General features: G+C 36.5%; 1 protein-coding gene across 4 annotated transcripts; it reads left to right on the forward strand.

Moving 5' to 3' along the window:
- Positions 1–6170: 6170 nt before the first annotated feature.
- On the forward strand, positions 6171–21863 carry SERBP1 (SERPINE1 mRNA binding protein 1). 4 transcript variants are annotated; one of them, XM_025871804.2, is made up of 8 exons: positions 6171–6597; positions 10262–10412; positions 11083–11223; positions 11336–11425; positions 12002–12121; positions 14757–14934; positions 18138–18311; positions 19645–21863. In XM_025871804.2, exons 1-8 carry the CDS (start codon positions 6285–6287, stop codon positions 19699–19701), a joined length of 1224 nt encoding a protein of 407 aa, XP_025727589.1. In that variant the 5' UTR covers positions 6171–6284; the 3' UTR covers positions 19702–21863. The 4 variants fall into 4 exon arrangements, with proteins under 4 accessions (XP_025727589.1, XP_025727591.1, XP_025727590.1 ...); XM_025871806.2 differs by having other exon boundaries at positions 12047–12121; XM_025871805.2 differs by having other exon boundaries at positions 11354–11425.
- Positions 21864–22234: the final 371 nt, after the last annotated feature.

The following is a 22234-nucleotide window of genomic DNA, read 5'->3' on the forward strand; positions in this document are numbered from 1 at the left end:
GTGAACATTAACCATGGAGACTTCATCTCCTTCACCCTTACCGTTTGTTTCCTTGGGAACTGCAGAAACCTAAGAGATTCCAGCTAGCAATCAAGAGTAGTTATCACTGAAGATCAGCCAAAGCTATTGAGATAATAGCTATCATTTATTAAGTGTTTATTATGGTTGAGCATTGTGCTTATAATTATCTCTCCTAATTTTTCAGTTTTAGGGATAACACCCAGATATATTCTATCTCAGCTCTATGGTAACTCCTGATAAATATGATATCACTATGAAGAAGGCTTTTGCCGACAATTTTTGTTTGGTGTTGTTGCCTCTAATCCACTTCACAGAAGCCAACAACAGTTGGAGTATGGAGAGGGGGTGACCTTCTCTTAGTTAAAAAAAAAAAAAAAAAAGCAATGCTTAAGTTCCCATTAGATCAAGAAGAAATGCCTTAAGTTCCCCTTAAGTTGGATCAAGTAGGGAATGCCTTTGTCCTCAATGCCTAAGGCGTCAGGTTAAAATTCAAGAATGTGTTGATCCGGCCTCTTTAGAATAACAAACCCTAATTTTGATTACAGAATATTTTCCTCATTTAAATTTTAAACTTTATTACCACGTTAGTTGAGGATTCCTCTTTAAATAGGAAACTGGAGGCATACACAGTCTTAATTAAGTTTGTATTCACGTCAGGAACTATTTTCCAGTTTGTCATCCCAAACATGTGCTCATTTGCCTATAGACTCTCAGAGATATTTGGTTTTACTCTTGTTTTTTATCTTGGAAACTACAAGCTACTTCCTACCTCTTGGTGTCTTGCTCACTGTTCCTTCTGTTTTGTTTTGTTTTGTTTTCAAATCATTGCAAAGCTGGTGCTATTGGCCATTGATTCAGACCTCAGCTCAAAGACTTTCCGACCATGTAATCCAAAAAGTTGACCCTCCCTCATATTACACTCTCACTTATCATTCTGAAAATAATCTTAGTGATGTATCTATTTGCTTGTTTTTTCTTTGTTTCTTTCCACCAGTGTGTACACTCCATGAAAATGAAAGCCTTGCCTGTTTTGTTCACCACAGAATCCTCAGGGCTCCGTATAGTGCTTGACACACAGCTGGGTATTTATTTAATAAATAATTGTTGAATTAAGTGTCTATTCTTAGAATGAACAGATAGTATTAAGTGTGAACCATATTTTCTATTTTCAAAGGGGTTTAGACAGATGCATTTGGAACTTCATTGGATGTATTTAAGCCTAAAAACTTGCTATTTATCGTAATGTCCAAAATAAAAATTTTGTAAATAAGATGAATAATAACAGTATCTTGTTTTTCTTCTAAAGTTCTTCTTTTTGGTTTGACATATTAAAAATTAATTTAAATTAAAAGTGGGGGGGAACACCTGGGTGGCTCAGTCAGTTAAGCGTCCAACTCTTGATTTTGGCTCAGGTCTCGATCTCAGGGTGGTGAGTTCAAGCCCCACATTGGGCTCTGCGCTGAGTGTGGAGCCTACTTAAAAAAATAAAATAAAATAAAATTTGAAAAAAGGAAGGGGAATACACGAAACAAAAAATTATTTTTAAATGGTTGATAGGCCTAAATGTAAAAGCTAAAACTATAAAAAAATCTATAAAACTTTTAGAAGAAGACATAGATGAAAATAGATAAAAGAAGACATAGACACATAGATGTAAATCTTTGTGCTTTGGGGTTAGGCAAAGTCATGTTAGATGTGACAACAAAAGTACAAGTGACAAAAGAAAAATGGATAAATTGGACTTCACCACAAAAGACCACATCGAATTAAAAGCTTTTATGCTGTAAAGGTTACTGCCAAGAAAGTGAAAAGTCAGCCCACAAAATGGGATAAAACATTTACAAATCATATAACTGATAAGGCACTTGAAATCTAGAATATATGAAGAATTCTTATAACTTGATAATGAAAAGATAAGTATACCAGATAGAACCTAAATAGATTTTCTCCAAAGAAGATACAAAAATGGCCAATAAGCACATGAAGAGATGGTCAACATCATTAGCCATTAGGGAAATACAAATCAAAGCTCCAGTGAAATAGCACCTCACACTCACTAGGATGGCTACAGTCAAAAAAACAGACAAAGCAAGCATTCGTGAGGATGTGGAGACATTAGAACCCTCATAATTGCTGGTGGGATTGTAACATGATGCAACCTCTTTGGAAAACAGTTTGGATCCTCAAAATGTTAAACATAAAGTTACCATATAATCCAGCAACTCCATTCCTAGATATATATACAAGAGAAATGAAAACATGTCCACACAAGCCCTGTAAGCAAATATTCACAACAACATTACTTATAATAGTCCCAAAACAGAAACAGTTCAAATGTTCATCAACTGGTAAATGGATGATTAAAATGTAGTCTATCTGTATAATGGAATATTATTCAGTCAAAATAAAGTACTAATACATACTACAATATGAGTGAACCCAGAAAACATTATGCTAAGTGAAAGAAGCCAGTCACAAAAGACCACATGTTATATAATTCCTATATAAGATGTCCAGAATAGGTAAATCTGAGACAGAAAGTAGATAAGTGGTTGCCTAGGGCTGCGGGTGGAGGGAATGGGGAGTGATTGTTAATTGGTATTGTTTTCTTTTTGGGGTGATAAAAATGTTCTAAAATCAGCTAGTAGTGATAGTTGCATAACTCTGTGAGTATACCAAAAACCTTTGAATAGAACCCTTCAGACGGGTGGATTATATATGGCGTATGAATTATATCTCAGTAAAATTTTTTTTAAGAGTACAATGCAGGAGAATAAAAGGAAGGGAAGTTTAAAATTAAGAGGATCAAACTTCAAAGTAAGTTTTGAGGTGGCAAAATAGAGAGTGTAATATTTCTATTTTTAGCTTTGATATTCTAACTTTAGCAAGAGCACAGACTTGCAATTTTATACTTAGCATTGCATTCTCAGACACAGAGGATTTGCCCCTTTCTCCAAAAGTACCATCTTTATTGCTTTTGTTTTAAAAATGCACAATGTATTTAGAGTGCACTAAAAATTAGAGCCTTTTATTTACATTTATGTGTTGCCTATATCTAGTGCCCCCAAAGTGTTATAATAATAGTTTTACTTTGCTAAAATGTAATAGCAATATAAAGTTGAAAGACTTTGTTCCCTCTGCCATGTCCCTCACGAGTGTAATAGTTGGGTGCCCAGGCTGTGAGGTCAGACTTCCTGAACTGTTCCAGGCAAGGTGAACTTGGGAGAGGCAGTTAATCTCAGTTTCCCCATATGTAAAAGGGAGGTAGAGGTCATGATACTATTTACTTCATAATGTTGTTCTGAGAATTAAAGGAAATAATGCATGTGAGGAACTTAGCACAAGATGTCAAGAGCATCGTAAATGCTCCAATTACAGTAGTTGTAAGCAATTATTATTTTAATTTAACAACAGTGATAAGTGATTGAGATTATTAAGAAATGGGTAGAAACAAGTTGTAATGTGGTTGAGAACTGAGTATTAAAATCCTTACAGTGAGGACTGGAAGGATGTATAATATTCTTATTCTCAGTTTCGTTAACATTAGGTAACTGCATTCAACATTTTAAACGAGATATTTGGGTAGTTTTCAGGATTTATCGCTAGAAAACTCTTTAGAGAGCTTGCTAAAGATACAGCTTTGAAGTTGTATGAATATTTTTCAGAGAACAGTATGTGACTCAAGCATTGCTAGAGTCCTGATATTTTAGGCTACGTTGCTGATCAGTGGTGTCTTATCACTTGTCACTTTACAACTCAAGCCTTTGAGTAACAGATTTGCCAAAAAGTCTCCTTTCCTCCTCCCTTGAGGTTTTTCAGCCAATATTTTTCTCTATGGAGAGCAGCAGGAACTTCTAACTATTTTCAAGGACTATTTTAACTTCTTAGGAGAAGGAAACATTAGTGAAAATAATTACTTATAAAATAATAACTGATTGTGAGGTGTGAAAGAATTGCCGTTTTGAGCTTTGTTTGTATACTTTAAAAGTGGGCTTTAAAACCTTCCCAGATTAACCAAAATTCCAGGAGAGAAGAAAGGGAGAGAAGGAAGTTGAAAGTACTTAGAAATTTCTCCCCTTTTCCTCAAATGTTTATCCTTATTTTTATATTAGTAGGTAAAATTCTCTAAGGAGCATAAGTAAACCTCAGAAACTCATAGCCACACAATTCCCCTCTGTGTAGCTTACTGTAAATATTCTTATTGTAATAACACTTGGTGGTCATAAAGATCTGTTTGAGGAAACAGAGGATCTGTACATAAGATAAAAATTACTAAGGATAGGCCTACCCCACGCCCCAGTTAGTGTCTCTTTGTACTTCATTTTCCTCACCTTAAAAAGGGAATATGTGAACTTTCTCAGAGAGTTGATAAAAGAGTGAAATGGAATCAAACATGTAAAGTGCACCAAGCGCATAGTAAAATGTCAAGTTTTTGCTCTCATTATTGTTATTGTGGCAGTGGCCAGAAAGAGGTAAAGAGGAGCTGTAGCAGATGTCTCAAAGATGCAAATGTTAACAGGCCATGGTAAAGAGGAAGGGTTTGTTAAAGCATGGACATTGCCCTTGAGGTATTTTCAAAGGGGCATAAAGAGTACTGTCAAAAACTCCTTGTCTTTTGTCTTGGTGGGAGCCACAAGAATCAGAGCTTGTGGAAGGGGGTGGGATGTGCGTGTGTAGAACGGGAGTGTGTGTAGCAGGGACTGAGGCAACAGAGAAGTAAGTGACTTTGAGGAGTGGGGCTGGTGTTAGAAACTAGAAAACTACCAGGCTTGCTGCCACATGCCTGAGCTATGACTTTTATTTTCCCTGTTAAGGAATTGATTTAAAATCTCAGAAATTGGTAAGATTATATTCAGCCATGTTTACATACCCTGCCTGACATGCAACAATATTTAAATCTTATTAAAGATTGGAAATAATTAATAATGGACTGACTTCTATCAGAAGGCAGAGTTTGGATTTAAAAGTTGATGTTAACAGTCTCACTGTGGAGTTAGAAGACTGGGTTACCTCCTGGTATTAGCACTTAAAGAGGTGTGAACTTGGTAACTCATTTCACCTCTGAAATGGTTTCATCAGCTGTGAAAAGAGGAAACTACCTACCTAACAAGTTGTTGTTGAGATTAAGATTATTCATAGCACCTGGAACATAGAGATGCATTTTCTATTTTGTGTAAATGGGAAAAGGTTGAAAAATTATGGTGATATATTTAAACACTTAAGAGTGTTACCAAATATATTTGAATGTGCACTGACATCTATTACCTTAATGGACCTTAATATTCTCAATTAATATCAATGCTTTTAGTAACGGCAATTAATTTGCTGACATATTTTCCTCCCCTCACTGCATCTGTCAGCACCCTGCACACTCGGATGCTTTAAAATGTTATTTCTTGAGCACATTTTACTAACACCTAATCCTTAGCTTGCCGGACACTAATGGACAATTGGATTGACTTCCCTAAAGCACCCATCGCAACACCCAGGAAAGGCGCGCAACACTCCCCTGCGATAGTTCAACCTGTCTTTTCGATTAATTCTGCTAACCGAGCTAGTGTCCCCGCGAGAGAAAGCGTATTCCTTCTCACATTAAACAGAAGAGTCTCGATTCATTATTGGCGGTGCAAGAGGGCGACTCCAGCACCTGGGCAGCTAGGGACTTGGAACAGATCGGGACCTGCCTTCGGGAGGCCAGTGGGGTACCTCAGCAACGCTCCAGCCCTGGAAGTTTGCGAGTCCCCACTTGTAAAATCTAGTCACCTTGACCTTCCCGGTGAGGTGGGGAAAGTTAGTCCAGGAATGGAGGCGGGGTGAGTAAAACTGAAGACAGAGAACTTTCGCGAGCGAAATACGCCGTCACGTTTTCCTGTTTTCGGCGTAGCTGAAGACCCAGAGACTTTGAGGGTGGCAAGAGCAGGTGGCAGGACTCCGCCCACCACCGCGCTTCCCCGCCCTCAGCTCGCACGCTCCACTCCCTCCGTGAGGTCCCGCCTCTTAGGCGCGCGCGAAGAGTTGTCACGCCGTGCATTCTGGGAATTGTAGTCTTGGCTCCAGGAGACGCCTCAAGAGAAGCGACTTTGGCCTACATACCCCATAGTGCCGTGCGGCGCTGGCCGCTCCCGGATGTGTGCCTGGCGCCGGAAGAGAAGACGACCCCCCTCTCTCGGCCCGGCCATCTTGTGGGAAGAGCTGAAGCAGGCGCTCTTGGCTCGGCGCGGCCCGCTGCAATCCGTGGAGGAACGCGCCGGCGAGCCACCATCATGCCTGGGCACTTACAGGAAGGCTTCGGCTGCGTGGTCACCAACCGATTCGACCAGTTATTTGACGACGAATCGGACCCCTTTGAGGTGTTGAAGGCAGCAGAGAACAAGAAAAAAGAAGCCGGCGGGGGCGGCGTTGGGGGCCCTGGGGCCAAGAGCGCAGCTCAGGCCGCAGCCCAGACCAACTCCACCGCGGCAGGCAAACAGCTGCGTAAAGAGTCCCAGAAAGACCGCAAGAACCCGCTGCCCCCCAGCGTTGGCGTGGCTGACAAGAAAGAGGAGACGCAGCCGCCCGTGGCGCTTAAGAAAGAAGGTAAAGCTGTGGTAGAAGGTGGGGGAGACCCGGGATGGAGGGAAGGAGCGAGGGTACTTAAGGCTACCACTTGCCTCTGGACTTCCGAGGGTCCGCGGGAGAGTTTGCCTCCGATTTCCTCACGTTTTCACCCCCACGACAAAAGCCAGGTCCCGCGAAGGTGCTGGGAACGTGGTAGCCCCAAGTTGAAACCACCTGCAAGGATCCTGGAGCCACCCCCTTCCCGCCTCAGTTCCTGAGCGGGGGAGCGTGCTCCAGAGATAAGCTGCTCTTCGAGCGTGTTCGCAATCCTGGGAGGCTGTTGCCTTCCCGCCGGATTCCTTGGCGGGCAAGCGCATGGACCGAGGTTCGGGCAGGCTGGCCACTTACTGAAGCTTTTGTAGTTACGGAGTAACAGCTTCTTCCTGCTCAGAGCTCTCCCTCGGCGTGCTGCTTTGAGGTGCGGTTGGCTTCTCTCCTGCCATCTTGTCCCACGATGGCGCGGAGTACCCCCACTGAAAAGCTGGGGGTCGGAGTTTGCACCTGAGGTAGTTCGAGGTTCTGTGGAGTGAGCTACTGTTTCAGGTGCCACATGTGCCTTATTGTCCCTCCTCATTCCTTCAAATATTTAAAGACTAACTTGCTAGAGTGAATTAAGCTTTTGAGAAGCTTACACTGTAGTAAGCAGAAGCGGGAATTCTGAACGAAGACTAGTTATTGCGGGAAATCCTGAGGCTCGTCCTCTCCCGACAACCCCCCCGCCCTGCACTCAGTATTTCATGTGGTGGCCCGGCCTGGGCCTCGTGGTGAATTGAGTGCAGAGGCTGTCACAACTTTTGCCACAGCAGAGCTCTTTTGAGTGTAGCTTTTTCTCCACATGTGCGTGAAGCATGGTCGGGATTCATTGGCGGGTAATAGTTGCTTCCAGGGGTCACTGTAAACTTCACAGGATTGTTTTGAGGCTGATTTTTTGCATTTTCTTACTACTGTTTTGTCTTTTGTGGTGGACGAAAAAGCAGAACAGTTGAGGATAAAAAGTGTACGTGATCAGTAGCAAGTAGGTGTAGGATCCTAAGACTGGATCTTTAAAGTTGCCTTTTTATGTTGAAAGTTGAATTTAGCCTTTACTGCCACGTGCTCCTGAAAGAAGTTGTTTCTCATTAGTTTTCATTGAATTCCGTAGCATTCAACTAATTTTAAAAATCACAGCAATGGTGCTAGGTTTTGGTTTAGGATTTTTTTTTTTTTAAATAAAGAACTTCTGTGATGCTTGGAATGAAGAACCTATGTGGTGAATAAAACAAAAGAGTTCTTGTATTAAAATTACAGGTTGGGGAGAAGCTCAAGGTAGGAGTGTTGGAAAGCCCTGTATACATCGTTTAGACCAAATATCTGTTCAGTCATCTTAAATTTTAAAGCAACCTGTAGCACAGTTGAATAATTATTTAATTTCTGCGTTAAGGAACACAGGCCTGTGTTGTTTATGATTTTTGCTCAGTTTTACCTCCTTGATCTCACTAAATCAAAAAAGTGCATGAAAAAATTGAATCTAATGTATAAATCTGAAGTGTATCAGGTAATTGTGTTTCACCCATTTTTAATGCTCAAAGCATGAAGCCTGGTTTAAACCCCTCAGTTGTTTTGATCATAAAGCCCATATTTGAGGAGGTAAGCTTTTAACTTGGAACCTAGTATTTTAAGTTGCACAGGTGGGGAATTATTTCATAAATTTATAACCAGGACAGAGTTCAACGTTCAGTACTCTTTACTTGGGAGAACTTCCATATTAGCTATCACCATCTTTTTTAGATCAATACATATAGCACTCTTAACCTTAAATTGCATAAAACATAAGCTTATAAATATGGAAAAATGTTGAATGAGAAGGATTTCGTTTTCAGATTCTACTACCTGTCAGTCGGCATTCTGGGCATTGGAGACATATAGACCTGGAAAAAGTCTCCCTACCTCTTGTAGTGGGAAGAATTGCTACCTGATTATGTGTTCTTTGCCTTTGGATATAGGTGCTGGCAAATACTAGACATACCTTAGATATATGTATTTAATATTATAGGAGTTTTGTAGCTTGTCTTTTGTCCATTTGAAGAATTTGAGAACTGACACCACAGAACTTCACTAAGAGTGTAGACCAAGGTGTTTTTTTAATTTTTTTATTCAAAGCCTGGAATCTACTGAAAATCAAGTGAGTTTGCAAGTGCAGGTAACTAGATTAAGAGAAGCTTGAATTTTTAAATGTCAGTCATTGGGTAAATTTATTTAGTAAATTTTTTAGGCTCTGTAAGCATAATGAATATTGGGTGGGGAAGGAAGCCATTGTTCACATTTGGGTGTGTTTGGCTTGGATATCATTATTATAAAGAGTGGTTCCATAGCTCCACCCCAGTATGCTATACCTGTGACAACATTTGTTTTAAGATGCCTTAAGATCTAACATTTGTGGTCTGTCCAGAGAGTTTATGTGGCATGGACCTTAAAATTTCATTTATGAGTTTGATATTTACCATTTGACTTTAGTTACAAGAAAATGAATGTGGGGCGCATCTTGGTGGTGGGTCACTTTCTTAGAATCATTGAATCAATTTAAGATTTTGTTATAAAACCAACTCCTCAGCCTTTTTTTTTTTTTTTTTTTTTTTAACTTTGTCAGAAATTATGGTTTGGGAGTTGGAGCATACCTGAAATTTTCCAGTCATGAATTTATCTACTTATCCTTAAGGCCAGTAATGCATACTGGTTGCCTTTGTGGGCCTCAGACACTAGCAGGAAAAAAGTAATACAGGGGGAAATCAGTAAATGCTTCAGCCATTACTTAGTGCCACAAGTTTCTATTTCTTGAATACTGTTTTTAAAGGGGTGTGTGTGTGTGTGTGTGTGTGTGTGGTTTTTAAAGATTCTTTGGAAACAAAGATACGTGTTAAGGCAAAAAAAAAAAAACTATCCATTTATAATACGACTATTTCCTAGTGGTTGCATAGCAGTATGTTTTTTTTTTTTACTGTGTGTGTGTGGATATGGATGGATGCATATGTGACTACATATACAAAAACTAATTGAGGAAAACTACTTTTTTCTGGTTGTTTGAAACTATGGAGATGTAATCCTCAATGCTCTTTCCCTTTCAGTTTTGTGATTTATAAAACTATCACTCTTTTTACTCTGCTGTAGTTTTATTCTCTCCAGATCATGTAAAATGGTGTGGTCTTCACTGTTTTTTTGAGGGCCCTTATCTGGTGAGTGTGTTGATTTGCTTGGATATTATTAATGAATGGCTACTGGTGTTAATCTTTTTGGTATCTTTAAAGCCAAAATGTAGCATGCCTAAAATTTCTGAAAAGTTAGAATTTTAAATTAAGAGACTGTGGCATTTTGAAAAGAGGAATGATGGCTACCCAGATGACTTTCAAGTCAGTTACAGAGATTCCTTGGGGGAGGCATAATTTGGCAAACTAAATAGAAGTTTGAAACATTTATTGGTCTTTAAATAGGAATTTCTCAGGTACTTTGTTACACTTTATAGAGATGCCCAGTTTTTGCCTTCTTCAGCAAGTGCTAGTTACTAGATTGAAAGAATAGCAACTTTTTTTTTTTTTGGTCTTTCAGTGGTCTGCCAATTTTTTTGTGTTGCAAAAAATAATTTGCTTATGCAGGTTATTTATCATTTCAGGAATAAGACGTGTTGGAAGAAGACCTGATCAACAGCTGCAGGGTGAAGGGAAAATAATTGACAGGAGACCAGAAAGGCGACCACCTCGTGAACGACGATTTGAAAAGCCACTTGAAGAAAAGGGTGAAGGAGGAGAATTTTCAGTTGATAGGCAAGATTTTTTTTTAATCTCTTAATGTTTTGTTAGTTTAAGAGTCATATCTTAATACAAGGCTATAAGTTGGGCATAATTTGCCAGGTAGCAGTGTGGCTGGTTACATTTATCAGAGAAATATGAGTGTATTCATTGTTCTACTATGAACATTTTGGTAACAATTTTTAGTGTTCAGTCTTGGATTTCTGGTAATGAAACACTTCAGTTGAATCGATGGTCAGTTTCTTTTCCTTGGCATCCCTAGATGTTAGCAGGAAAGTTCTGTTGGGTAATTGTTTATAGCAAAACAGATTACTCATTATGCATGTTACATGCCTTTATTCACTCGTTATGCATGTTAGATATGTTTAATTTAGAAGTGTATTGGTAAGGTGTAGTGGTTTTACTGGATTATAATATGAATAATCATGAAAAAGTATAGGCACTAGTAGTAAAGTTTTAGAGAAAGCAAAAATAATTTTCTTGTTTTGGGGGGAGCTTCCTAGTTCTGATTTCTTTTATGTGTTTAGAAGTAGACTGTTTTTGAATTTTCTAAAACGTGTGTTTAATTAGCCATTGAATTATAGCCAGTAAATATGTTTTTACATTTGAGCCTTTGGATGCATTCCTCCCCCCCTTTTTTTCCCTGGAAACCTTGGAAGTATATGATATTTTTTATCTGTTGTAGACCGATTATTGACCGGCCTATCCGAGGCCGTGGTGGTCTTGGAAGAGGTCGAGGAGGCCGTGGACGTGGAATGGGCCGAGGAGATGGATTTGATTCTCGTGGCAAACGTGAATTTGATAGGCATAGTGGAAGTGATAGATCGTAAGTCTTATATAGGTTTTTATTATATTTTTACATGTGAATCTACTTCTTTAATAAAACAAAATTTGAATTTCTAGAATTAAAGAGTATTATGTTAACTCAGTTTTGTTAGTTCTTTTTCACATTACAGTGGCCTGAAGCATGAGGACAAACGTGGAGGTAGCGGATCTCACAACTGGGGAACTGTCAAAGATGAATTAACGTTGGTATTCTGATTTTTAAAAATAAATAATATTTAAATAAGATTTTATGCTTTATTAGAGTTTTATCCATAACTATTAAATTTTACTTGTCCCTAGGACAAGAACAGATGCTCTCATCTCAGAGCTACTTCCTTACAATATCTTGTTGGATATGTTTGAGTACAGCATGTCACATGACCAATTTTTCTATATTTAAATAAATGTGATGTTTTTCTTTTCATATGGCTATGTAACTTTTCCTGAAACCCTACATTTAAGTTACTTGGGGATTCTGATTTTCTGTCTTTAATAGTTCCTATTGTAGCTCTTGACCCTTGTGGTCATTACAAAAATTTGATAGGCTGGTGAAGCTTTGTCTTAAAGCAAGCTACTCTGTCCTGCTACTTTTGGAATAAAGTACTTGAAATATAACTTGGATCAGTATGCATTTTTGAATTATTTTCTCTTGGACGTCTACTAGGAAGTAAATTTAGTAAGAAAAGACTCTTAGAATGTGAAGATTTTAAAATTGTATAAAAAATCCTTAAGCTACATGTAAATGGACCTAGATGATTTTCTTTTTCTTTTTTCCTTAGAGAGTCCCCAAAATACATTCAGAAACAAATATCTTATAATTGCAGTGACTTGGATCAATCAAATGTGACTGAGGAAACACCTGAAGGTGAAGAACATCCAGTTGCAGACACTGAAAATAAGTAAGTGGTTTTATGTACAGTGGTGATGCCACACACAGCATTGGAAGCAATCTGGGTTTCTACCGAGAAAATAACATATAGGTTTAATGCTATTATTTGATGGTTTTTAATAGGCTTATAACCCAATTCCTCAAATAGTATCTATTTAGAAGAGTGTTTTACACATTCGTATATTAGGCTATAATGGTTTAAAAAATGGAAATGGTTATTTTTATTTGAAATTATCATTGTCATCTTTGAAAAGATAAGGAAAATACATTATTTTGCTAATACCTGTTTACCTTAAGAACAAAAATTAACTATTTAACTTGAGAATGGAGAATAGGAATAAGATGTCCTGCATTTTACTTAGCTATATCTTATTTGGTAGAGAAGTTGTAATGAATAATCCTGGTGATGATAGCTGTCCAGAGACACTGAATAGGTGGGAACTGGAAGCTAAAGTTGGGCGTTTCTACAAATTTGACCAAATGGTTGTCAGAAGAGAGAGAATTTAGAACACACAGTTCAAAGTACTTTGGACTCTTACTATATAAATTTTGTTTTGAGACAGTTAAAACTAGAAAATGTGACCATTTTAAAATTAATTTCTCTGAATTTTTCTTTTTCCATTAACATAGAATTGGAACATAGCCTTATTGGCTTATTTTAAAATGTATGAGGAGAGCAAGGGCCAGAATATGTTATTAATTCACTGGCTTTCTTAATCCTTTTCATTTTCAGAGTTTTTAAGTATAAGATTTGGTTTTGAAGTTTTCATTCAAGGATGGAGGAATTATAAATAGACAAGTTAACGCTGGTAGAAATAATTTAATGCCTTCCTTTAGTTTCCATCAACCCAAGCAGAATTTACATGCTGGCCATTTCTTACAGTATTGTGGTTTAAAGTATTAAATTACCAATTATTTAGGGTTTGTAATTCTTAATCAGAGCTTATTTAAATCAGGGAGGGGATGCTTTTCTGCTTTTTCTCCAAGAATTGCTCCTATAGTGAACCACTGTTGGTAATAACATATTCCATAGGTTTGTTGGAAGAAGGAATAACAATTGATTCACTATTAGATAAAAATACATGGTATTAAGTGATATGTTGAACTTGGGGTAATATGAAGTTAGAATTTTGAGTGCTAAACAATGAAATTATGATGGGCAACTGAAATGAACCTTAGAGTAACAGAAGTATTTCACAGTGCCCAACACAACTGTTCCTTTAATAAAAGAGCCTATATTTAAATCACCTTAAGAGTGATTTGGAAAGATTATAACTGTTTATCAGAAGAAATGATGTATTGACAACATATTGCAAACAAATCCTCCTCTCAGGACCCAGGAATGAAATTGGGGATATTTGGGCTAAAGAAGATCAAGATGATGACATCAGAGCAGCCTCTAGTCTTACTCCAGAGTAGGGGGAATCTGAATATAGCATTAAATCTTGCATGTGGAAATATAAATTTAAGAAGCACAGGCTGAACTTTGATTAACTCCCTTAATACATATTCCCAGAACTTTTATTTTGTTTCATTTGATTCTTAAAACAACCTTTGAAGGTAGGTGTTGTGGTTTCATGACGTGGTAAAGGTATGCCAAGTTCTATTCTTGGCTATGTCATGACTTGGGAATAACTAGGACCTTTTTTTGACCCTCCGTTTTCTCATTTGTAAAGTGACAGAGTTGGACTCGATATTGATAGCCAAGATCTCACTAATTAAATGTAAACTTGGTATTGGCAGTTTTAAGATAGGATTTGTCAAACAGTGAGGAGTAGCATGGAGCGGAGATATTTGAGCTCTGAGGCTAACTGAATCACCTGCTATCTTTGGAAGGAAGCAGGTCTCCCAAAATAGCAAACAACTTGTTTGGTGACAATTGCAAGTTGAGATTAGACCAAAATAATGGATTCTTGGGCCCATGCTTTGTTTTTATAAAAAGGGAAAAGGATTGTATATAAGTTACATCCTGAGAATTGTATTTGGAAATAACTAATTTCATATTAAGTATTGAAACTGTGTTTTGTGGAGGGTTCCAATACTAGTGGAACCGCAGTTTCCTGTCCATATACAGGCTGGTTTGAAAATTTGGAGTATATAGGATTTTGGATTTGTGGGAACTTTGCTTTTAAAATTGTTTCGCCATCGAGTGTTGATAAAAGGAACAGTTCTTTCATATTCTAGAATATGAATTTTGGTTGTTCACAGGCATCCTAGATGACTGCCTTTATTTTTGTTACAAGTCCTATATTGTGGGAAATTATGGAAATTAAGTGCTTTAGGAGAAGCTAGGTTAAATATTTTAATCACATAAGGGTATGGTTTTAAAGCAGTATAGCTTTAAGAAATGTGTATTTTGGGTAAAGACAGTTCAAGGTTGTTATTACTAATAGTTGATTTCATAGTTTATGAAGTTGAATTGTATATTTCTCAGTTATCCATGCTTTGACTAATTGAATAAGCACTGAATTCCTAGCCTCCACCAAGTTATGTATTAGCCATTGGGTGACAGAAGACTGGGATCCTCTTGTCCTTGGATAATCTCTTAAAGATTATCAATAAGCCAATATTAACTTCTTCCTTATAATCATAAGTTATGATTTTATCAACCCCTTACCAGCTATAAAACAAATATATTTTCACAGGGAGAACGAAGTTGAAGAAGTAAAGGAAGAGGGTCCAAAAGAAATGACTTTGGATGAGTGGAAAGCTATTCAAAATAAGGACCGGGCAAAAGTAGAATTTAATATCCGAAAACCAAATGAAGGTGCTGATGGGCAGTGGAAGAAGGGATTTGTTCTTCATAAGTCAAAGAGTGAAGAGGTAAAATTAAGTTTTGTGGTGTTTGAAAATGTTCAAATGTGTATTGAATTATATTTATACTTCCTGTTTTAAAATATCACATGGATAATGTTTATAGAAAATGAAAGCTTTACTTACATAGGATTATTTGGGGTAGATAAACTGTTCAGAAAGGAAAATAAACTGCATTACCATGTATTTCAAGAAAGGTAGTCCGTCAGTCCATCCACGGTATATTTAATGTGGTGGTTTTGTTGTTTTTTCTGGAAAGCAGTCAGTTGTGTGTAATACATTACTAGTATTTAAGGTAGGTCTTTTCAAAGTTGTAGTATTTTTTTAAAAATCTTGCCTATGAATCATTTGAAAGATTTGCATTTTCATGTGGTTTAAGCTAAGAGTGGCTTCATCAGTATTCAGTTTTTCAAACTCTGCCTTTGTCATTTGTAAAGATCAAGACTCTTCAATAAATGATGCTATCCTTTCTGAGGACTGATGTCTTACAAGAACCAGCGAATTAATTTACTAATGAAAATATTTGAAAAAGACACGTTGGTGGTTTTTGATTTGGTAACAGTCCCTGGGGCAGGTCGTTAGAGGAATGGCTCACTGCTACATCATTTAGGGCTTGTGCAAGTATGAGATTTTAGTCATAAAGTTAAATTGAAATGTTATTAAGTCAACCTGTAATAAAAAGATTCAATGAGCTATTGCATGTTAATTTTCTTAAATAGCTGTGACACAAACTTGGGACATTTTGAAATAAAATCAAGTTGAAGAGACTTAAATATTATTCTAGGTTTATAGATGGTTTTTTTAAACATTGACTCCATAAAATAATATAAATGGGGACATTGCTTTAAGTGCCAGGTCCTGTAGGAAAAAAATATTTTGCTTCATTTGAATGCTTTTGCTTATTTTTTTGGTAATTCTTTCACATAAAGTTGTGTTGTGTATCTGGGTTAAACAAAGTATTCCTGATTAAAGAAACCATGAAAGTTCATCTTGGGGAGATGGTTAATTTATACTAATGATTAAACTGCTTAGGTTAATACAAAAAAGATGTATTTAGGCACTTTTGACACAATTATCTGTAACTTTTTTGGGGTCTTGACAGAACTGTTTTCTCCAGAACAAGACACATTCACAAGATACTGATATATTTTACATAATTCATTAATTGCCTTGAAGTCTCTATGCATTTTGTAGACATCAGGTTAGGTATCATAGTCTTACAATGAGCTTTTCAGAAATAATTATTATATAATAAGATATATGATTAGAAATTTTTGAAAATTAAAGTGTGAAATTGGTTATGAATAATTTTGAAACCAGGATATTTTTGTTACCAAGCCACTTTTATTTGTTTGGATTCATGTTGCCTTTGTGATGTGTTCACCTGTTTAGATCTGACCTTATTGGCATATATGGTTTTGTCTTTGAATATGTATAGGTCTTCAAGTTTGTTGTATATTTAAGTGCTTTCTCTTTACGTATCCTAATCCTCAAAACAAATAAGTAGTAGTTAGGGAAAATAAAAAACTTTAGAAATGGAAAACTGAATTAAGGTGTTAATTGACAGAGCTGAAGCCAGAGCTCTTATTTCCTGATTATCATTTCACTGCTCTAGGAAAAAAGAAAAAAAAACTTTGCAGATTTATTTGCTGCCTTTAAAGGAATGTTCCCTGAACATCCAGACTTCCTCTATGTTACTGTAGTAAAGCCTTTGAGGTGTTTCAGTAGCATATCAATTAGGTTTTTTTTCTTCTGTGCTCTAGAAACTTAGAAAACGCTTCTAATTAATGAATTGGTATTGTTGCCTTGCAATAGCAAACATTTAAAAATTAAACAATTAGTATATATAATTGATTTTAATTTGCTGGTGGTTTTGTGGATTTACATTTAAACATTAATTTAAAACTGCTGTTTTAAGAAGAACCTTCTGCTGCCTTTAAATTAGGTTGGCCTAGCACTGAGGAATGACAATTAATTTGGATATTAGATGATTAAAGGGTGAAAACGTAAGTACATAAGTACAAAATTTATTGGTACTTTCAGGGATAGTTACTAACAGATGTAGCGTTACAAGATTTAGAAAGAACAAAATCTTTATTCCTTTGGAAAAGGATTATACCGGTATTTAGAAAAACTAAAACATAAAGTAGTGTAAGAAAAGTTATCAACTAGAAGATTTTAAAACTTACTCATCACAAACATACAGGAAGAAATTAGGAATTAAGCAGTGTAAAACTGGGTTTTGTTTTGTTCAGAGTGGGGTGGTGTACGTTATATATAAATACAAAGGAGGATCTGGATTTCACAAACATGTTAACTTTAAGGTTACCAGTCTATAATTAAGGCTTGGATTTATTTGTGCTTGGCTTTTCAAGGTTCTCTGATGTAAAGTTTTGTTTCACTTGAATCTGTAGTTCTCCAATTTATAGGGAAGAACACAGAATAGTTGCATATGAACAGAAAAGCATTCTGAGAAGTTAATATGTGATTTTTTTTCTTTTTCTTTATTTTTTAAAGATTTATTTATTTGACAGAGACACAGCAAGAGAGGGAACACAAGCAGGGAGAGTGGGAGAGGGAGAAGCAGGCTTCCCGTGGAGCAGGGAGCCCGAGTGGGGCTTGATACCAGGACCCTAGGGTTTGTGACCTGAGCGGAAGGCAGACGCTTAACAATTGAGCTATCCAGGCGCCCCTATACAGATTTATTTTCCCAAGTAATACTTGGAAGAGTACAGAGCCAGGGTTTTCTTTATAACTTAAAAAGTGATTCATTATTTATCACCAGTAGAGACCTCACATGCCACCTATCCAAAAGTCTTCATGAGGGGTTCATATTGGAATCTAATCTGAAGGACATATTTAAAATGTACTTACCAGACTTAACTCCCAAAGATTATGATTTGGTAGATTTCAAATGGGGCCCAGCCACTTGAGTTGTTTGATTATATACCTTTAATTAAGACTTGCCAGTATCAACTGTAGCTTATAAAGTTAAAAGTGAAAGGGGTTCTTCCTCTAAGATCACTATAGCTGATCCCCAAGCCTTACATATTAACTGTAGTGGCATTGGCAGTTTTTATTATTTGTTGATAACATTTGTTCACATGAAGTGCAGATTAGATTTTTGGTCTTTTTAAGAGAAAGTTCAATATTTAGAAATTTGCAGTGTTGCTTTCCTATTAATCACTCCATGCCTGCTCTTAAATTTTTAGGCTCATGCTGAAGATTCGGTTATGGACCATCATTTCCGGAAGCCAGCAAATGATATAACGTCTCAGCTGGAGATCAATTTTGGAGACCTTGGCCGCCCAGGACGTGGTGGCAGGGGAGGACGAGGTGGCCGTGGGCGTGGTGGACGTCCAAACCGTGGCAGCAGAACTGACAAGGTAATTTTAAGAATTTTTACTTTTTCAAGTAATTTGAGGACCTCTTTTCAAGTAATCAGCCCTAGCAGTGATTTACAGTCCTTTGAGGGTAGGATTAGAAGGGGAAAAAAGTAGGTATACTTTCAAGAACTTGAATTACATTTTAGGCTGTATTTTTGTTTTAAAGCACTTAACTGAATAGCGCTGCTAGTAAAGTTGTATTATCACTGTTTATTGAGTACTTACTAGGTGCTGGTCATAGTGCTGTGCTAAGTATTTTATGTACTATTACATTTAATTCTTGTTACTACATTGACATCCCCATTTTATAGAGGAGGAAATTTAGGTACAGGGAACCAAGTTAACTCTTGGCTTTGGCTGAGGTCTAGTTCCTTTGCTTAGACTCTTTGCTACTTTTGTAGTTCTCAGTATAGCATTTGTGTCCATAATTGTGTGCTACTAACTGGATGATGATTGGCACTTTTTTCCTTGATTTTTTTTTTCTTTTTTACTACAGTGTGAGAGCTGAGTTCATTTTTGTCCTGCTTTTATAATTTAATGCTTTGTACAATGTGTATGACACAAAACCAGTTCTTAAATATTTTTATAGAAGCCCTGGTAATTGATAAATTTGCACTATGATCTTTTTGATGCCCAAGTATATGCTGTTAATGACTAGATATTATTTAAGTATTAGCAGTAACCTTTGGGTTAGGTTAGTTCATTGTCTCTTGTGGTCTGGGTAGGAAACAATGATGTCCTTCTGAATTCTCAACACCTGATACACAAATTGGGGTCCTACCTGCTTGATTGAGTCTGTCAATGTTTGATTATAGTGGTAGCTTAATACAGATTTTTATAGTTGCTGATGATAATGGGGTGATGATTTCTTTTTCTTCCTCCGAACATCAGGTTTTTTAAAAGGTCAATGTTGTGTATATGGATCTTTCAATATGTTTTTGTTGTTATTCTTTAAGTGTAAATAGCAGTTGGGTCCCTTTCTAGCACTGATGAATGAATCACGTAATAGGTTTCTTAGCTGGCTGAATTTCAAATTGATGCCATTTTTATTTAGCAAGTGAGGAGAATAATAGTAAAAAAGAATCCACATACATATCCCATGTGGATCTATTTATGTGATTTATTAGAAAACTAAACTCATGATGTTATTAAGGAGTAGGTCTTGATAGACTCTCAGGACAAGGCTCATTGCAAATAATTATAGTCCTGTTCTGATCCATAACAGTAAAGCTTTGACACGTTTTTACTTAGTATTTTAGAGTTATGTGTGTAAATGTAGACACTGGCAGTCCAAGATTTGAGAATTGTTAATTTTGATTTGTTTCTTTTTCAGTCAAGTGCTTCTGCTCCTGATGTAGATGACCCTGAGGCATTCCCAGCTCTGGCTTAACTGGATGCCCTAAGACAACCCTGGTTCCTTTGTGGACCCTCCCATCTGAGGTTTTGCATGCTTAAGGATCCCAAACGACTTAAGAATTTAAAAAAAAAAAAAAAAAGACTGTCATTCATACCATTCACACCTAAAGACTGAATTTTATCTGTTTTGAAAATGAACTTCTCTCGCTACACAGAAGTAACAATATGGTAGTCAGTTTTGTATTTAGAAATGTATTGGTAGCAGGGATGTTTTCATAATTTTCAGAGATTATGCATTCTTCATGAATACTTTTGTATTGCTGCTTGCAAATATGCATTTCCAAACTTGAAATATAGGTGTGAACAGTGTGTACCAGTTTAAAGCTTTCACTTCATTTGTGTTTTTTAATTAAGGATTTAGATGTTCTCCCAATTACAAACTGGTTTTAAATATTGGACATGATATCAGTTTTAATACCTGCTTTGCATTTTCACACATGGTCAACTGGGTCATGTAAACTTTGATTTGTCAAATTTTATGCTGTGTGGAATACTAATACTACTTTATGTATTTTAACTTAGTTTTAATATTTTCATTTCTGGGGAAAACCTTTTTTCACTTCTCATGATAGCTGTTATATATGCTAAATCTTTATATACAGAAATATCAGTACTTGAACAAATTCAAAGCACATTGGTTTATTAACCCTTGCTCCTGCATGGTTCATTAGGTTCAAATTTATAATTGACTCACAATTTCAAGTATATTTACTTTTAAAATGTGTGACTTTCCCATTTTAAAAACCAGACCAGACACCTTATTGGTGGAAGTTTAAGCTACTTATTGTTGATACACATCATATCAAGTGAAGTAGTTTTATGGGTGTTGGGTTTTTTTCCCCTCCAAAGGGTGGGTGGAACAAATTGATTTGGCTACTGCGGAATATTTAAACTGTTGTGTAAAATAAGCGCCTGGCCACTCAGTATGATTTGTGTGTATGGAAGGTCCCAAATCAAAATTGATCTTCCATAATCAACAACCCTTTAATCCTTCCTTTTTCTAAAGAAACCAAAGGGCACTGGTTTGTATGGTAAGATGGGGGAGTATGTTAATTTTTGGAATTTGGAAAGCAGACAGCTTTACTTTATAAGGTTGGAACAGCAGCACCGTCCATGAAATATAAACCAAAAATCTTATGTTTCTGAATTTCCTATATTGCTGTTAATTTTGATCGATGACTGTTCCACAGAAAGTGATAAGTATCTTTTACCTCTTCCTCCATTAGAAAATTAGGTTAATGGATTCCTTGAATGGGAGCATCACCACTTACTAAAACATACATGGAGAGAATTATCAACACACAGATTTTCTAGGATCTTTTTTTTTTTTAAATCTTATGCCACATTTATTAGTAAATAGGAAAGGAATTTTCATGTATAGTTTCAAAGATCTTTTTTCACTCAGTATTTTCTACCTGTGTATGGTAATGTCCAGTTTTGAAATATTGAAGATCTTAAATCATAAAATGTCTTCTATTTAGCTGATTCATTCTCCCATATACTTCTGAAAGAGAAATTGTACAGTACAAGAGTTATTCATTTGGGTTAGATTTATTAATCTAGTTACCTGCTAGTTTGACATCTTAGGAATGAGGTAATTGGTTTTTAATGATGGATAAACTTTTGTGCTGGTGTTTTGGATCTTATGATGCTGAGCATGTTCTGCACTGGTGCTAATGTCTAATATAATTTTATATTTACAAACATACCTGCTACCCAGAGGCAAGTATTAATTTAGTCCATATGGACTATTGACCCCTCTTGAGATTGCAACATACACACTCCGAAATCATTGTGGTTAGACTTTCAAGTATCTTAACTTGTTTCCAAACATGTAACATGTTTATATAAACCTTGGTTTTTAGCAACATAGAGAAAACACCTCCTATTAAAAACACTTCACAAGTTCTTAGTGTCAGCTGTTGCTGGCATTCTGTCACTAGAGAATACAGCAATATCTGGTATGTTGCAAGCTTTCAAGATAGCCTGAACTTTAAAAAGTTGGTCCATTAGTTGTATCTGATGGATGTAAATTTGCCTCCTAGTTCACTTTTGTGTCAAGAGCTAAAACTGTGAACCTAACTTTCTCTTACTGGTGGGTAATAACTGAAAATAAAGATTTTATTTTCATGCTCACTTCTTAAAAGTAATGAAAACAATCAAATAGGAGCCCATTTATCGTTATGTGTTTTCTGACCTGTGTGTGCACCCCCAAGATAATGTTCGTATTTCATTTTTCCCCCTTAGATTTAGATTTTATGTGGGGTTTTTGTTAAATCAGGACATTGGATCACATTTGGAAGGGATGAAACCTACTACAATTAGAAAGTTGAATTTTTAACTTACAAAATGAATTTCAAGGACTGACATGGCAGTTGGCATTTCTCTTAGCAAATCACATTTTGAGCCTGAAGGTTAATCATACTGAATGCCACTCTTTTTTAAACCAATGATATAATACTAAAAAAAATCCCTTAATACAGATCTCTAAATAATGGTGGTGGCTG

The sequence above is a fragment of the Callorhinus ursinus genome, unplaced genomic scaffold, assembly GCF_003265705.2.
Source record: "Callorhinus ursinus isolate GAN/ISIS: 27379988/994484 unplaced genomic scaffold, GSC_fseal_2.0 scaffold9, whole genome shotgun sequence".
NCBI lineage: Eukaryota > Metazoa > Chordata > Mammalia > Carnivora > Otariidae > Callorhinus > Callorhinus ursinus.